Source organism: Topomyia yanbarensis, chromosome 2, assembly GCF_030247195.1.
Source record: "Topomyia yanbarensis strain Yona2022 chromosome 2, ASM3024719v1, whole genome shotgun sequence".
Lineage (NCBI taxonomy): Eukaryota > Metazoa > Arthropoda > Insecta > Diptera > Culicidae > Topomyia > Topomyia yanbarensis.
In genome coordinates, this window is record NC_080671.1 from 302,367,806 (window position 1) to 302,385,763 (window position 17,958).

A 17,958-nucleotide genomic window follows, 5' to 3' on the forward strand; every position below is an offset into this window, starting at 1 on the left:
AATTCAGGGACCTCGGAAGAAGTTGTGTAAGGCTTGGAAAGCTTATATATTTTTTGTACTGCATGGAATTATTAATTTTTTGCCATTTTATCAAAAATATATTCAGCAATTTTGTTATTAAATTTTGGAGAATGTATGACATGAATTAATAACGAAAAAATTATGTTATGAATAGTCTTTTGAAAACTACTCAGCAAAAGGTACATTTTCACGTCTTCGCAGTCCGAGCTGTAAATATGGTGTACCAACCGAACACTTAAATGATGAGTAGTTTTAAATACAGGTCAGCTACAGATTTGTTTCAATTATCATTCGATTTGAGCTCTTTAGAACGAACGGAGAATATCCTTAAAGTGCTGAACAATACCGAGGAGGCAGTATTTGTGGGCTGATTGGTTCCCGCTAATTTCATGCACCCAGCCGCAAATCTTTCGATTTTATTTGTTGATGTAGTTTTTGTTTGATGGGCAGCCTCTTTGGCTTCGAACGTAAACTGATTCAAGCACAAACCCGGAGGTCGTATGCGAGATCGGCGTCATTCGTGTGTTGCACTTGTGCTGGCCACACCGCACATAGGCTCGCTATGCCTTGGCGTGGTAAAGGAGGAAAGGTGAACGAAAAACCAAAATCCCGTTCGTTTCGTGCCGGTCTCCGGTTTCCTGTCGGCCGAGTCCACCGTCTGCTGAGAAACCGAACCGAAAAGATTTAGGTTTTTTGTTGGCAGGTGAAACGATGCAGAGAAAAAACCGAACCCGCTCTTTTAAGAACGACCATTGTATCCAGGAGTTTTGCTTTAATATTTCTTTTATCTCTTTCTTTGGCGTATCATATTTACATAAAACTACAACTTCCTTCAAAACAACATACACACCTAAGAAACTTTTTGGAAAAACGCGCACAGTTTTACATTTTCAGCATGTTATTGCATATGCAAACCAGGGCACCGCCACGCAGTATCAAGATGAAAAATAATTCAAGCCGGAAGAAAAGAATGGTTGTTTTCTGTTGCAATGTTAAAACCTAGATGTCAGTTCAAAATTGTTACTGTGCAGTAAGAATTTTTAATTGATAATTGATTGGTCCTGAAAAGGACCAAAGATTTGTTTTATTATGGACGACACCATTTAAGGGAAACGTCTGGTGTAGTGGGCAAAAAATCGACTTCCTTTTTATTCGCTTAATTGATAGTATTGAACTTCTAGAATAGCCTTTTTCAATCTAGGTGGTCACGCTGAACTTCTTTTGTTTTAAACAGCCATGCATTACTCGTGCGTATTTGCTGTAACGCACGCAGATTTCAATCTATCTACAACCTTAATAGCGTTTTTCTCGAAACAGCGTTTTTCAAATTGGCGAACACGATAATTCAAAAATAAACAACGAATTGACTTTTATGACTTTTTTATGAGTATGAACAATATGTATAGTATGTCGATAAAACACAGAAAACCGATATTTTTTTTCTCCCTATTAGGTTGAAGAAAAGTGAGTTACTATATTATATTATATTATATTATATTATATTATATTATATTATATTATATTATATTATATTATATTATATTATATTATATTATATTATATTATATTATATTATATTATATTATATTATATTATATTATATTATATTATATTATATTATATTATATTATATTATATTATATTATATTATATTATATTATATTATATTATATTATATTATATTATATTATATTATATTATATTATATTGTCGTATATTAAATGCATATGATTTACGGGGCGAAAAGGGTGCATCAGGGCATCATTGAAATTACAACTGGACAATTAAGTGGATGGAGGAAAAGTGTTCGTCGTTGGCGACAGATAAATTTCTTTCCAATTTTCAGTTGTAAGCGCTATTCTACAAACAAACCGTACCGTGGAAAGCATGACAAGTATCACGAAGTTCGTTACTCAATCTGTTGGATCATGTTGTTAAAAGGAGACTCTTTGATTCCCGCGGATGCTGAATAGCTGAAATTGCCTACGGGTCCGCACCCCTCTTTTGGTCCTTCATACAGCGGTATGCTGAATTCAGCATGGTAACGAAATTTGAACGTACTGTTAAGTGGAGCCGCATGCTGAGCAAGACTCAAGCTAGGATGGTGGCTACCTACATAGATACATAATTTTTTAGAAAAGTAAGCGAATTTTACAGTAAATTATGAGATCTTTCAGTTTTTATAAAGCCATTTTCAGAAACTCGAAATTATTTCTATTTGTTTTGGTTCGTCGAGTAACTACAAGTCTAAGCCTTACAAATCTTATTGAATTTTCTGTGTCGGACAATTTCATCACGAGTTATCGTGTTCGCCGCGGCGCTTCTCGACGTTGAAATGGTTGGACGTCTACTCTTAGAGCGTTCTGCGTGACTAAATTTTTTTTCGTGCACAATGAATGTATAAACAAATCTTAACATTACACAAAAAATCCATTGTTGCCTTGCCTTCAGAATTGTAAAACAAAACAGCTTTCGGTTTGAGCACTTCACACCAGACACACCCCAATAACCGCGGATCCGGCGAGCCGGTTTGATGTCTTTCGGCATGTTGGCCATCCACTTGGCGTGGACGGCACACTATTTCGTACCCTCGAACAAACCGACCAGGTAGGCCTCGATGGCTTTTTGGGGTTTTTGTGGCTGGAAGCGTACATCGATTTTGAAGTCCTCCACAATCACACGGACCAGACGCTAGAAGGGCAGCTTGCGGATTAGCAGCTTCGTTGACTTCTGATAGCTCGGTGAATTTCTTACAGGGCGACAGTTCCTGACGTTCGGAAGCGATGTGCACTTTTGCAGACGGCCTTCGTTGCTAACTGTTTTCAGGGAGCTTTCCATCTGATGGACTTGCGGACGGAAAATTCTGCTCGGTTACTGCCGATGCTGGCTGGTAGCACAACAACGCTCAAACGAATGATGAAAAAACCGACCGACCGTTGTATAGTCCTGCGAATACGCACTACTATCACTCTCTCGCTCAAGCCTTTCCATTTCTTTCTGCTACTAATACTAGTATAACAAGAACGGATACGCGTCTTTCCCCACCATCCACCCAGTGGCCAGTGTTGCACACTTGTATTTTCAGCTTTCCATCAATAACATTCCAACAACATTTTCAAAGAATGTTGCAGACTGGAAAGAAGAAAAAAAACTTGCAAATTCCAAAAAACTATTCCCAAACCATGCATGTGCAAAAGACGGCGAAATCGCATAGATATTGTTTGTTCTATTAGAAATTAGAAATTAACTACACAAGTCGTTAGTTCCATTGGAAAGAAAATAAATATTAAAAAAGATGGATGTATTATATTTGTAACATAACCAGGGTGCAGTGCCTATATTTCGGACAGTTATTTCAAATCTAATGATATTCAATGAAATCAATTATTCTTCATGATAATTGTGGTCGTCATACGGTGGGATAACATAGTTCTCACCAGTTTCCTTTCTCATGCCTCCACACGAGTCTAAGTCTATTAATGACATTTGGTCCTTAGACCAGCGACGACTGGGTGTTATCAGCCTTCTGCCGATAGTAGCAGAAAGAGAGGGTGCAAATAAATCTAGTGGATAAAACACTACCGTTTTTGTTTCGAAAGTGGTTTATTGTAAACTTTTTTACACGATGACCATGCGTTTCGTAAAACCATAAAATGCGCTCGCCGAGTGTTTGCTGTTTCGACGCCATCGATTGAACTGACAGCACCCGAGCGAAAGGAAAGAAGCCACCTATTTTTAGGGAGTCCAGAGAGCAATTTAATTACAGAAAGGTATTGAAATCATTCTAATTTAAACTGAACACCCGTTAGAAGACAGAAGTCAGCAGTGTTCATCGATGTTCGAATCCAGCGCATTATCACCAATGCAAACATCAAACGTTTTTCTTTCGAATTACCACAATTATCAAGCAATTATTTAAAAATTTCCCATTCAAAAGTCATTACGTTGAATATCGTTAGATTTGCAATAACAGTCCGTAGCAGGCATTGCAATTCTCACTCACTCACACGAGAAGCAGCTTATCCGATGTCCAACTTTTCCGAGATAAAATGAACCGCAAAATTATCCATCTCCATAAATAGCGTGAGAATAGTTTTCCCGATAAAATTCATCTGATTTTTTCCTGATTCCTTTTTTCCTCTCCTGATAATATTTTATTTTCTTGGATATCAAGAAAAGTTTCAAAATTTACATCTCATTCAGCGAGCACAAAAAGGATACCGGTGATAGACTCATTTGCTCATTCTCCGGCGGTTTTATTTATCCGGAACGCGTTTCGAACATTTTATTCGCCGTGTCACTTCCTTACAGTACTTCTGATTTGTTACTTTCATATTTATGATTCAAAAGCATTGAATAATTTTGATGATTGAAGTAATGTTTCAAACTGAAGCTTGTTGCATGTTTCTTAGAGCTGATTTATGGGTTTTTGGTTTGATGTTTATTACTAATTAATCGATTTCACCAATTTTCTTTATCATTATTTCAGAGAGTGAGTAAAGGCGCTATAACCTTGGCTCATTGGTTAGGACAGGGCCAGTAACCTCTGCCCAACCCCTGGAACATAGGACCCTCTTAGCGAAGTCACTCCAACGATTTATCAAACCCCCATCAAATTGAAACGGTCGGTACGGTTTCCACGTTTCTTCATTATTCAAGGTTCAGAAAAATTCGTTGATTAACTAATTTATTAAATGAATACTTTGATTGCCGCATAATTTTGAATTATCTTCATTTTGTACGCTACACAGTTGGCCTGGCCGCTTTAATGATTGTGTTACATACCATATGTACCACAAATATTAATATTGACAAGAAAAAATTAAGGCGAATGTCTGCAATTTTCCAGGATCCCTACATGTATTGTCTGTGTATATGTAGACTAAACTAGACTAGATTGATTGAAGTATTCGTTCGATCTAGTAGTGGCTACAGTTATCAGAAGCGGATCCAGACAAAAATTTCGGGAGGGGTCCGAAATTTTGATTTTGGAATGAACAATACGTTTGAAATGGATTTAAGTTTGAAACTAATATAAAATTGAAACTGATTTAAAATTTCTCAAAAAGTCAAAAAAAAAATTGGAGGGGGTCCAGATCACCAGGACCCTCCTCCTGGACCCGCCACTGACACTTAATATCACTACGCTATTATCACTACGTACCGACTTGTCAATTTGGTTATGCAATGCAGCTCACACAGATTTTATAATAACGGTCCATCTCCTTCTGCGATCGCTTCGCTTTCGTCCTTCCTGTGTTGTTTCTTAACCTTCCGGCAGTCGCGCTAGTGTACTGAGTGCACACTGCTCTGAAAACCTAGCGAAATCATCTTAGAGCAGCTGCGGGTGCTCGTTCAATAAGCCATTAGTGCGACTTCCGGAGGGTTAAAGAAGGCTTTAACTTCTGGTAAGCGCTTCGTGATGTACACTTCTCCGCTGATCGCAAGTTGCAAAGAAAAAAGACCGGCTTCGACATCCTATTCTCACTGACTGTCAATCACAAGATGACCTTGAGAAGATATGTTTTACGTCCTTGCTCACCTCCTTCCTGGGGAACGGGTAATAACCTGTCCCCTGCCTATCATTGCCGTTGTCTCGTCGTTTTTGATCACAAGCACATTGCCCTTGCCAGGGAAAATATACTTAAAGGGCAACTTTAGCTATTACTTTTGCGCTTTCCCTGCAGTGGGCCTCAAATTGCGCTTCGTTATGACGATATTGGCCATATTGACCAAATATTATCGTATTCTTACCACGGTACTTTAGAGTTAGCCTTCCTGATTAGAATAAAATTACAAAAATGTAACAGAATGCAATTTAACAAAGTGTGTTATAAGTTAGGTCTCGTCAGTAGTTAAAGAAACAGAAAAATATAACTGGCATCAACTAGAAATACAGTTTAGTTTTGATAGTTTTTTGTTACCGACCTAACCCAAATCTCTTTTTCAAACATAATTTTCAATGCATTATATGTATTTGTTTGTATTATTCATTATACTTTTATAATTTGATGTAAAAGTATTTAAAAATGTTCAAGCTCGAGTCAATTTCCAGGGACTCCTCTAAATGCTTTGTGATGTGCACATTTCTAAATTGAATCATCCAAAAGGTAAAATTGGATTTTCCGCAACAAGTGAAACAAAAACCTCTTCTGCTACATGTTCTTCCCGGTCCACCATTAAGTATTACTTCGAATAGAGGTTGTGCTCCTGCACTTAATTTTGTGTTAATCGCTTTTCTCCATAGCTACTGTTTCTTGCCTGTTGTCCAACCATCACAATATAACTAATCTACTCAGTTCTGCTGCAAATATCGGCACCTGTCGAGACCGTTTCGAAGATGCTGACCATTATGACTTACTTGCTTTCACAACCCAGCTCTCGCAAGGTTTCTGCTCATTAAATGGTACTTTATTCTATCCGTGTACTGTGTCATTAAGCAGGAAGAAACCATTAGTGCCACTGACACTATAATAAACTACAAAGTGGACAAACGAATCTCGTCTAATAAGTTATGCATGAATGAACAGCCAGTTGAGAAATGAGAAATTAATCTATGTTTGTTGATGCACGTTTAATGACGGAACACGACATTCGATGTTTTCAAGGTTATCTTTGTCAACCAATTTGTTTATATGTAGCTTCTCGTTGTGTGACTTTCCTTTGCTCTAATCCCCCGGAAAGTACCCATGAAGAAACTTTACGCCACCGCTTCTTTTAAACGTGATGATAAATTGTCGTGCTTTCCGTCCTGCCGCAGAAACCAAAACTATAAAAAATTCTCTACGACCTTCTTTTTCGGCGAACTCTGTCTGGCTATCTTCCGAATTTGAAGCGCAGGGAAGCGAATGAGATGAATGTTGAATTTCCGAAAGCTCTTTCAAAGTTTTTAATTACAATAACTTTTAGTTAAGCGAAGAGGATGTGATTGCTCTGCTCAACTTTGATCTTTGCAGTTGGGAGGAATCGTAATGCACAGGGTTTGACAGGGATTTCAATTTGCCAGAAAAATATCCTACCACGTTTAATAGTTGAAACATGACGAACATCTTAAGTTTGTGTTTCCTATTGAAAAAATATGTACTTACTTTTATTTGAAAATGGTCTGTTTGGATACACAATTCGTAACGCTAAGGAGTAATAATAATATCTCAGCGCTCTTAAAATTAAACAAGTGGCGTTGTACAATACAACCGCTACATCTGGACTACATGTGGTAGAACCAAAACTGATTTCAAACGATTAATCATCTGCAACGGGCAACGATAAATGATTGGTCGGGTTGCAGTCATCATTTACTCAACTAGTTGGTCGTTCCATGCAACGGACACTGACTGTGGGGGGTAGACAGAAAAACAAGCGATATTGCAACACCTAAACTGCACCAAACTGTACTTGCCCTGCGATGATCCTCGTCGCATCTGCATGCCAAAAACTTCGTGTTTTAGACTAGAACAAATTGCGATTAGGAGGATAACAAACACACATCATACTCAGCGTACTTTCACACGCCCTGAAGCTTTTGTTCTGGAGATACAACTGTTTGACAGAGCTTGCGGGTTTGTTTCCTAGTAGAGGATGGACTAAATCATTTATATTTGTTTTCGTTACTTCCGTATGAGTTGTTATGTTTTTATGAACAGACATGGATAGATACAGTAGATATTATTCGTCTGTGATAGAATCGGTTGCGGTTGTTCGTTGTAGCACAATTGTACAGCGCATATAAAAGTACAGATCGGTTGCGTAATCGCAGGGAATAACAATTGGGTGAATAATTTGTAAACTTGGAACCATAATTTGACAGGGAAACTCCCTCATTATGGGATTTTGTTCAAGCTAGAAAATGTTGTGGAACAATTAACTCTCACCAGGATGTTAACAGTTAACCATTTATGTAAGTAGATGGTAGGATAGTCGAATCACTGCTTGAAACGAATCACATTCTAAATAGTACTATGCAATATCTATTCCCAAATGGGGAACATTGGATTAACCCTAAATTTCTTAAATGGCACAACACCTTAAAGTAAGTTGAATTTTTGTGATTGAAATTCATCTCGTCAGTAACCAACTTAGGACTAGGTTAGACGATTTTTTTCTTTTTTTCGACTATATGTAGTTATATTTTCTTTTTTTTACATTTTAACGACATTCAAATAGCTAGAGATTACTGGGTAGGGAAAATTTAGAGCCATAGTACTCAAGTGAGAGCAAGGTTGTGAAGTTACAGATCGGAAAACTAGAAGTGGCAGGGTCATTAGAACAAGCTTAATGCCTTACGGGCTTAACTTTTGTCTTCTGCTGATAGGGGGTCGAACTTAGGCAGCATAATTGTGCATTGTGATTCAGTGGTGATTTTTATTTATTTATTTATTCAAATATTTTCAACAAACCTCAGTGGTCTAATTGAAATTAAAAAAAAGATGGGTGGGTAATGTCCAGGACATAACCGGAGTGTCGTGACTACTCGTTGGACTTGTAATTCAAATCGAATGATACTCAATGAAATATTTGGGAATGTTTCAAGTTATTCTTTATAATAATTATGCTGGTTCTGAAAAGAACCTTTGTTGTTGGCGTCTGCGTTGATAGGGGATGCTCTGGATTCTAACCTCGTTGAGACATGCATTCATGAAATGAACAAATTTCATATTTTCTTGCTTTGAAATATCAATGTTAAAATCTTTCGAAACAACCATCGGAATCTTTTTCCTAGCGTACAGAAATAAATCACGCTAAGCGAAAAACTAGGGGCGGGTAATGTCCGGGACATAACCGCGATGATCATATTCTTAAAATTCTGCTTGTATCTCTTTCAAATGGCTAAATTTTACGCATTTCCCGTTCGTTAATCTATTCAGTATAACAATTTTATTATCGAGTTCTCCGCATTGAATACAGGTCAATAATTTCATATAATGATTTCAACAAGCAGACAATGTACTTGTATGACAGGTGGGAGTGTTTTGAAGTGGTTTTAGTGGAGGTAACAACATAATATCGTGTATTGGACATTTTAGAATGAATCTCCTTAACCCTGCAAAACCACGGGGTTAGCAGCAGAGGGTTAAGTTGTTTGGAAGAGATGACAGTTATTATATGATAACTAAAAATATAAAATTGTTCTATAAATTGCAGAGTTATTGCAGTGTTAACCTGAAAATTTGTCATTTCATTCATATAGGAACAATCATTGAAATTATGTCAATTTATGCTTTGCAAGATTTGAAATAACTTCGAAGTGTGGTCACGACACCCCTGTTATGTCATATACATTACCAACCCATCTTTTTATAATTCACTGGTAAAAGTACAGAATTAACAAGCGCAAACTTAATACTAGTTAAAAAAAGAAACTTTCTAAATAAATTATTTTTGCATTTTGCATTCGTCCTAATAAGGACGGTTTGTAGATAACTATGTTGATACAAGACGAGAATCTTTTGAAACAATTCAAACCTTGCCGACGATTCTTTTACTGCGTACATACATATGATCATTCCCATTTCGCAGCTCACACTGAATGAACACGCTTTGCATCAAGGCGTTCCTATTTATTAACTTTTCGTTGCAGATGGAAGGCCATCTGCAACGAATAGTTTTTTGTGTGTCTTTTGTGCGATAAATGAAAATATTTTCATCATTCGTTTTGGTGTAGCTTTCGCTTAGTGGCAGAGTTGCCACATTCACTGATTTTCTTGGAAGGAATTGCAAAAATCTTCGGGTTTGTAGATTAATTTGAAAAATATTTTCTTATGCAATTATTTTTAATTATGCAAATTAATAGAAGAAACTTCCTAATAAAATTCTTTTTCCATTATATATTCATCCTAAGGACGATTTGCATACAACTATGACACAAATCCATCTACAATTAACAGCACTAACGGAAAAAAGCACCACTAATTCTTTACAATTATTTTGTTAGTCCTGAAAAGGACTGTTGGCAACATTAAAGACGCGTGAATTTACTTATCTTCTTTGGGTAGCTTTCTTGGCAGGTTTGGCGGCCTTCCTTAGCTTTGGGGTCTTCGGCTTGTTCGCTGTAGCCTTCGATGTTTTGGTGGCATTTTTAGTGGTAGTTGCTATCACCTTTTCAGTGACTGCATTTCTTAGACTTTGGCTTTTTGGCCTCTCACTGCCACCACCTCCACCAACGTTTTTCTTCTTCTCTCCGGTGGTAGCCGATTTGATTGGTCATCCGATGCAGCTTCTCACGACCCCGCACGTCTGTTATGCACTGCATCTTGCACACGTCTGGCTTTGATAAAAGCTGCGACACCCCTATTTATAGGTTTTATCATTAATGTTGATTCTCATTTAAAGTAGTTTTTGAACTATTTAAACAAATTTTATATAGCAAACAACGTATCGGTAGCAAGCGTTGAACGTTTTTCTTCCGATTTATGAAACAAGATTAGCAATCCATTTAGTAGAAGGAAAGTTATTAAGGTTCAAAATGTACGTAACGCTTTCGCTAATTTGCACTACTATCGCTTTCTCGCTCGTTCTCGTGCCGTGCATGAGCCTTTCCTTTCCGTCCGGCTTCTAATGGCATAACCAAAACTAATATGCCGGCTTTCCCCCACCAACTGCTCTCGTCAAGCAACCCAATACGAATAATCATAGGAACAAACATGTAGTGGACCTATATATAAACTTTTCACTATTTTATTGTTCGGTTGGTGCAACATATTGACGGCTCTGTGCGGGATGGGCTGAAAATTTTCACTTTCCGAGTCGTTTTCGAAAGATTTTTTAAAACACTATTTTCCGTTGACAATGAATGTCCTACATATTTCAAAATTTAATACAACATTGGTACAAATATTTTCGACAAAATGCCGAAGAAATTGATTAAATGCATTCAGTACAACAAAAGATATAAGCGTTCAAAATCTTACATAATTTTTCTTCCGAAATTTTGAAAAGGGGCCCCTATATTGATATGTAAGTCGTTAGTCACGACAAAAATTTACAATGTGAACAACTAATCCAATAAAACATTTTTACCTGAAACAATTTAGAGATCTTCAACGTTATAATACAATAAAATTAACAGTAGCACAAAATCAACATTATAAAATAACAAATTCACATTAGCACATCAACAAAGCGGCAATCATCATTCGTAAAGGTGAAATATATTTTTTAACATTCAGGTTTCCACGCTGTGCTATTCCGGTTGACAAATTCGCAATACTGCAGGGGAGACCGGGGCTGGTTGGCCGAGTTTTGCTTTCGGAATTTCTGTACTCATTCTGGTTAGACTTTTTGAAAACCGGTTTGCGCTGTCATGAAGATACAACCCTTGAGCAACTCTGAAACCAGATTGGCATTTAATTCATATCAACGTAATCAACTTTTTTTTTATAAACTATTTCTGACTTTTAAAGATTCTAATCTCTTATTTCTATTAGGTAATAATTTTAAATTATTTTTATTACTTTTTTCTCGTGTATATTTTTCTTATAGTCATCTTAATTAGCATAATATCAAATTTTGCTTTGAAAAAGGTTGGCATTTCACAAATATTAAAGTGCACATTACTCTACACTAAATTTACAACTTAGCCAACCAGCCCCGCACAGAACTCGGCCAACCTACCCCAATGTATATGTTGATGACAACTGTCATAATACAGAGGTTATAAAAAGAAGACGTGCAGATTAATCGTAACATGCGCAGGTAGAGTAACAACTCCGACAAGAGATGCGAATCGCTTCGTACAGCAGTGCTCCCATTTTTTGGACATTAGATTTATGTATTTTATGTTATTTCGTATATGTAAATTGATGTTGCGTATTTATGTCATTCGTAAAACAGCCTTCATTGCGTTAGGTCGACCACAAATTGTTTTGTATTTTTATTTAATAAAGTAGTGTAGTATTGTTTAATAAATGGTGTAGTTAAGTGAAGAGTAAGAACTGTGTCGTTATTACTTACCGGTATCACATCTGGATCGTCGCTTTAACCTGTTGGAAAACTTACCTGGAACTGCCCGTCGTCGTTCGCTAACACCTGGAAGGAAAGGTAAACAGCCGATAACAGCTGTTTAAGGATCGTCCACAAAATTGGCCTTGGACAATTCTCTCGGCCGGAACACACCAAGGTGAGGCCAAAACATTGGTGCCGTGACCAGGATTATTTGTGTTCCGAAGAACCGACGCGGCGTCGGTAGCACCATTTTGGAGAAGGTACAAAGGAAATACTACGCCATCACGAAAGGATTGCTGGTTCTATTTGGAGGTCGCCATCGCTGCCAGCTGCTATTATACACGGGACGCAGGAAGCAGCCATCGCAGTTGGGAAAGAACGCCATCGGAGGATTTTGGAGACCATTGGAGAGAATTTTGGATTCAAGGCCTGTTTGACAGGCTCACAAGGTGAGTACCTGTCCAACAAATTAACTCCCGCTTTCGTCTCTACCTGGTCGTTTTTTTGATTTCTTTCTGGTTGCTGGTATTTTCTACACTACTTTGCGGGATCCTTTGGATTGGTGGTTGACGAATCTCGGACGAGGGAAGGCTGCTGCGAATCGAATTTGGATCAACCTTGGATTGGATCGTTGGCATCGGAATAAAAAAGTGCAAGCCGGCAGTGAATAAATATCAATTAAATAATCGGTTGTTTGCATCGTTCAACGCTGAGCCCTGGTTGCCTGCTGGCAAATTGATTGATCCTTGTATGCTGGTTCGAATAGAGAGGATGTTTGTTTGATTGTGTGTGAGGGTGTATATGGCTAGAGAAAGTGGATTTGAATGTACAAGGCATGTTGAACAGGTCCAATAGGTGAGTACCTGTCCAACTATCCACATACCAGTACGAAAGGTGCTTTGCTTGGTGTATTGTTTGCAGAATTTGGATGTTTTTATGTGATTCTCTATCTGGAGACGGAGTTTGGTGCTGTAAGGTGCAAAAGTGGTTCCGTTAAATATTACGTCACGTTTTTTGGCAACTGCAGAATTTTACGAATATTGGATTGCATCAGTTTTGATGAGCGAGCGCGCGGAGATTTGAAAATACAAGGCCTCGTAGACAGGCTCACAAGGTGAGTACCTGTCCAAATCGATAGATTTCTCGCGCAAGGTGCTTTGCTGGTTTTATTTATTTCAGAAATTCGTGTAGTTCAACTGCGGTACGTTTTCTTTTTCGATCAATTGTTTCTTCAACACAAGCGCAGAGAAATTAAAATACAAGGCCTATTAGACAGGCTCACTAGGTGAGTACCTGTCCAACTCAATATATTTCTCGCGCCAGGTGCTTTGCTGGTATTTTCCTTCCAGAACGTGAAGCGGCTCTCGGATTTCATTCATTTACGCTGGTGCTGTCGATAATGGGCAAAAAGATGAAGCCAAAGATCCACGTCAGAGACAGCATCGTCGACTTCTTGGTACGAATGGAGAAATTCCTGATGAGCATCGAGATACCGGACGAGAATCAAATTAAATTTCGTCTGGAGAAGCTGGAAGCGAAGTGGAACGAGTTCGAGGAAATCCAGTGCAACATTGAAGGTTCTGAGGATCACGAGGAGAACATCGAAGGTCATCGACTTATTAGAGCGGAGTTTGAGGAAAAATACTTCGAGGTAAGGGCAGGGCTGGTTGGCAAGTTACCGCGAGAGGTTCCGCAGAATGCTTCACAGGCTACTTCTTTCATAAATTCAGAGCATTCGACAAGTGTGCACACTTATGTACGCTTGCCTCAAATAAACTTACCTGAATTCGATGGTAGTTATGAAAAATGGCTTGCGTTTCATGACACATTCAGAGCCCTGATCGACACGTCTCCAGAGCTGAGTGGTATTCAGAAGTTCCATTATCTGCGGGCTTCTCTTAGGGGTGATGCTCTTAAACTGGTCGATTCATATCCGATGAGTGACGCAAATTATAGGGTTGCTTGGGATGCTTTGGTCGCACGGTTCTCCAACAAGTATTTGCTCAAGAAGAGGCACTTGAATGCGCTATTCGAGTATCCGAGGATTAAGAAAGAGTCTGCAGTTGCGATCCACGAACTCATAGACTGTTTCGAGCGGAATACAAAGATTTTGGACCAATTGGGAGAGAAGACAACCGGTTGGGGGGCGATGTTGACGCATCTGATGGTTTCGAAATTGGACGAAATTACTCAGAAACGTTGGGAGGAGCATGCTTCAGGTGAGGAAGAGCCATCTTTTGCAGTTTTGGTTGGGTTTTTGAAGAAGCAGACACGGGTACTTGATGCAGTCTCGGTAGATCAGCATTCGTCAAACTCTAGCTGTCTCTCTTCTACCAATGGGGTTGAATTCCGTCCAGCAAAGGTGTCGGTCAACGCGGCGACCGAAAATACGGGTCCGAACTGCATTGTCTGCAGCGAGCAACATCCAATTGCGAGGTGTCCAGCGTTCGCCAAGTTACCTGTGGATAAACGGCTGCAGTTCACCAACTCTAAGCGGTTATGCAGCAACTGTATGGGACGCAACCATTTGGCACGCGATTGTCCGTCGAAATACCGGTGCAGAACTTGTTCCAAGAAGCACCACACTATGCTTCATCCTGGATTTCCTGGTTCTGGTTCAACTACTGCGACGGATTCAGCCGGTTCTGTTGTTGTTCCATCATCTTCTGGCAATGCGTCGAACTCCGGTAGTTTGGTTGCAAGTTCGCTCGCACCCATTTCTTCTAACGTGGCGATGGGGCCCGTAGGCTCGCATGTTTTCTTACTGACAGTGGTCCTGAAGGTAAAGGACAGATGGGGACGAACGCATCTCGCCAGAGCTCTGCTGGATTCCGGTTCACAGGCTAATCTCATGTCGGAGAAGCTTTGTCAGTTGCTTAAGCTACCCAGAAACGAAAAGAAAGTAGAGATCAGCGGTATTGGGAAGTCACGAAGGCAAATTTCTTGCGAAGTTTCTACGGTTGTCAGCTCACGCACACTGGAGTTTTCAATGTCGATGGAATTCTTGGTCTTGGGGCAGGTTACGGACAACCAGCCATCTTCGTCACTACCATTGGCACACTGGAAGCCTCCTTCGGACATGAAACTAGCCGATCCCGAGTTCTTTATTTCTGGGCCGATTGACTTGGTACTTGGATCGCAGTTTTACTACGATTTTCACCTTCTTGATGGTGGCCGGCTACAAATTAGAAGGTTCGACAGCACTCTTCCAGTATTTGTCAATACGGTTTTCGGATGGGTTGCCGCAGGCGAGACTGATTTGAATGGTGGGGCATCGAGAATCAGTTGCAACTTGGCAATAGCTGAGCCTCTGGACAAATCCATCGAAAGATTTTGGGCCATCGAGGAGCTATCGGAGAAACCACCACGAACACAGGAAGAAGAGGATTGCGAGTTGCACTTTCAGAGTACATTCACTCGAGATGAAAATGGGCGTTACGTGCTACGGTACCCCAAGCACATGGGCTTTCACGAAATGATTGGAGAGTCAAGAGAGGCAGCGTTGCGACGGTTTCAGCATTTGGAAAGACGGCTGAAGAGAGATCCCGATCTAAAAGGGCAGTACAGCGAATTCATGCAAGAGTACTTGGATTTGGGACACATGAAACGCATTGGCACCGTTGAAGATTCGCGGGATGAGGAACGTCTGGTCTGTTACCTTCCCCATCACCCAGTTTTTAAAGAGTCCAGCTCAACTACCAAGGTGCGAGTAGTTTTCGACGGATCTACCAAAACTTCTACGAATCGGTCCCTCAATGACGCACTTCTTACCGGACCGGTGATACAAGACGAGCTGCTCGATATCATGCTTCGCTTTCGCAAGCACGCAATCGCTGTCGTGGCGGATGTAGAAAAAATGTACCGGCAGATACGCATACATCCGGAAGATGCATCATGTCAACGGATTCTCTGGCGTTTTGAACCATCCGAACCGATTCAAATATTTGAGCTTCTCACCATAACTTACGGTCTGTCTCCATCCTCCTTCATGGCAACACGAGTCCTCAAACAACTGGCATTGGACGGTGCGAGCGAGCACGAAGCTGCTTCCCTCGCGGTAGCGGAGGATTTTTACATGGACGATTTCCTCTCCGGAGCGGATTCCGTTGAGAACGCGAGACGATTGAAACATGAAGTGCAGAATTTAATGGCGAAAGGGGGATTTCAACTTCGCAAATGGAGCTCAAATGCACCGGAGGCGTTAGAAGACTTACCTGCAAAAGCAACCGATGGCCCCTCCATGTTTTATTTTGAAAAAGAACCGAAGGTAAAAACGCTTGGAGTTGCTTGGGAGACGGACGTGGATCGGTTCTGTATCGAAGTACGAGACGTTAAGAATAACGAGCAATGGACAAAGAGGAAAATCTTTTCAGCGATAGCCCAGCTATATGATCCGCTTGGACTCGTTTCTCCCGTGATAGCTTGGGCGAAAATCCACATGCAGCGACTTTGGTTGGCTTCCGTCGATTGGGATGATCCAGTCCCTGATGATGTCAGTGCCAGATGGGAGGAATTTTACGTTCAGTTGCCGGAGTTACGATCCTTCAAGGTGTCAAGGTACCTTTTTCAACCAGAAACAGAAAACATCCAGTTCCATGTCTTCTGCGACGCATCGGAAGTTGGATACGGAGCTTGTATCTATGCACGTTCAACCGGCAAGGATGGTCATAACAAAGCCACGCTGATTATATCAAAATCTCGCGTGGCACCACTCAAACGGCTCACGCTACCACGCTTAGAGCTGTGTGCTGCACTTTTGGGGGCAAAACTGTACGCCCGGGTCTCAGCAGCGCTGCGGATGGAGGGAATTCCTTGCTGGTTTTGGTCGGATTCTACAGTCACTTTGCATTGGATACGAGCACCTCCTAACACCTGGCAAACCTTCGTCGGAAATCGCACATCGGAAATTCAACGACTTACCCACGGCCACAGCTGGAATCACGTCAAAGGGGTTGACAATCCTGCGGACTACGTCTCTCGCGGTATGCTTCCTAAGGTATTTGTGTCCAATGCCGTATGGCCCGGTGGGCCATCTTGGCTCCTAGAAATAGAAGAAAAATGGCCCAAGCATCTCAATCCAGATCCCCCACCAGAAGAAATACTAGAGAGAAGAAAAACTGTCCTAATAACGCAAAATATCTTGTCCCAATATCCACTGTATGAACGGTATTCATCATTTTGGAAGCTTGTACGCATAACCGCCTACATACTGCGCTTCGCAAACCGTTGCAGATCAAAGAATTACCGCCCGAAGGAAATGTTTCTCAATGCAGATGAATTGCAATCAGCTAAGCATGCTTTGGTCAAAGGTGTACAGCAGCAAATGTTCCCGGAGGAACTAAAAGCTTTAAAAAACAATCGACCAATTCCATCGCAGTCTGCATTGAAAGGTCGTCGTCCAATAGTAGATTCAAATGGCATACTTCGTGTCGGTGGCCGGCTTCAACATTCTGAAGAAGCATACGCAACCAAGCACCCTATCATCCTCCCCACCAAGCACCCACTATCGCGTCTCATTGCAGAGCATTATCACACCCTACAATTTTCAAGAACAATCACGATTTAAACAAACAAATATAAGGTTACACTGGTAACCGTAATACCATTTTGTTTGGTTTAGAATACTCTTTCATGCGATACCAAGTTATTGGAAATCGGATGTAAATTGATTCGCGTTACATATATTATTTTTCAGAAACAGAAATTTACTCACCAGTGTGAAAAAAGAATAAACGTGCTCCTGTACAAACGACACCACCAAAACACCTGAAATTACGTCGGTACATTGGTGACCTAATACCCCACCAAAATCACTATAGATGTCGCTACTGCGCATAAAAGCCTGTTCGTTCGCACTATTAGTTTTGGCCCCACTGCGTGAGATGTTTCGTTCTCACGCGACGATCGGTGCTACCGGGCACCAGTTATACCGGTTTTCCTAGCCCTTCTGGCAACCGGGTGATGATATGAAGTGGTGAGCCAACATTAACTCGCACT

The 17,958-nt window shown here is 40.3% G+C and overlaps 1 protein-coding gene across 1 annotated transcript; it reads left to right on the forward strand.

Annotated features, from left to right (window-relative positions):
- Nucleotides 1–13,360: 13,360 nt before the first annotated feature.
- LOC131680498 (uncharacterized) lies at nucleotides 13,361–17,527 on the forward strand. Its single transcript, XM_058961209.1, has one exon. The coding sequence runs from the start codon at nucleotides 13,361–13,363 to the stop codon at nucleotides 17,525–17,527; it is 4,167 nt and encodes a 1,388-aa protein (XP_058817192.1).
- Nucleotides 17,528–17,958: the final 431 nt, after the last annotated feature.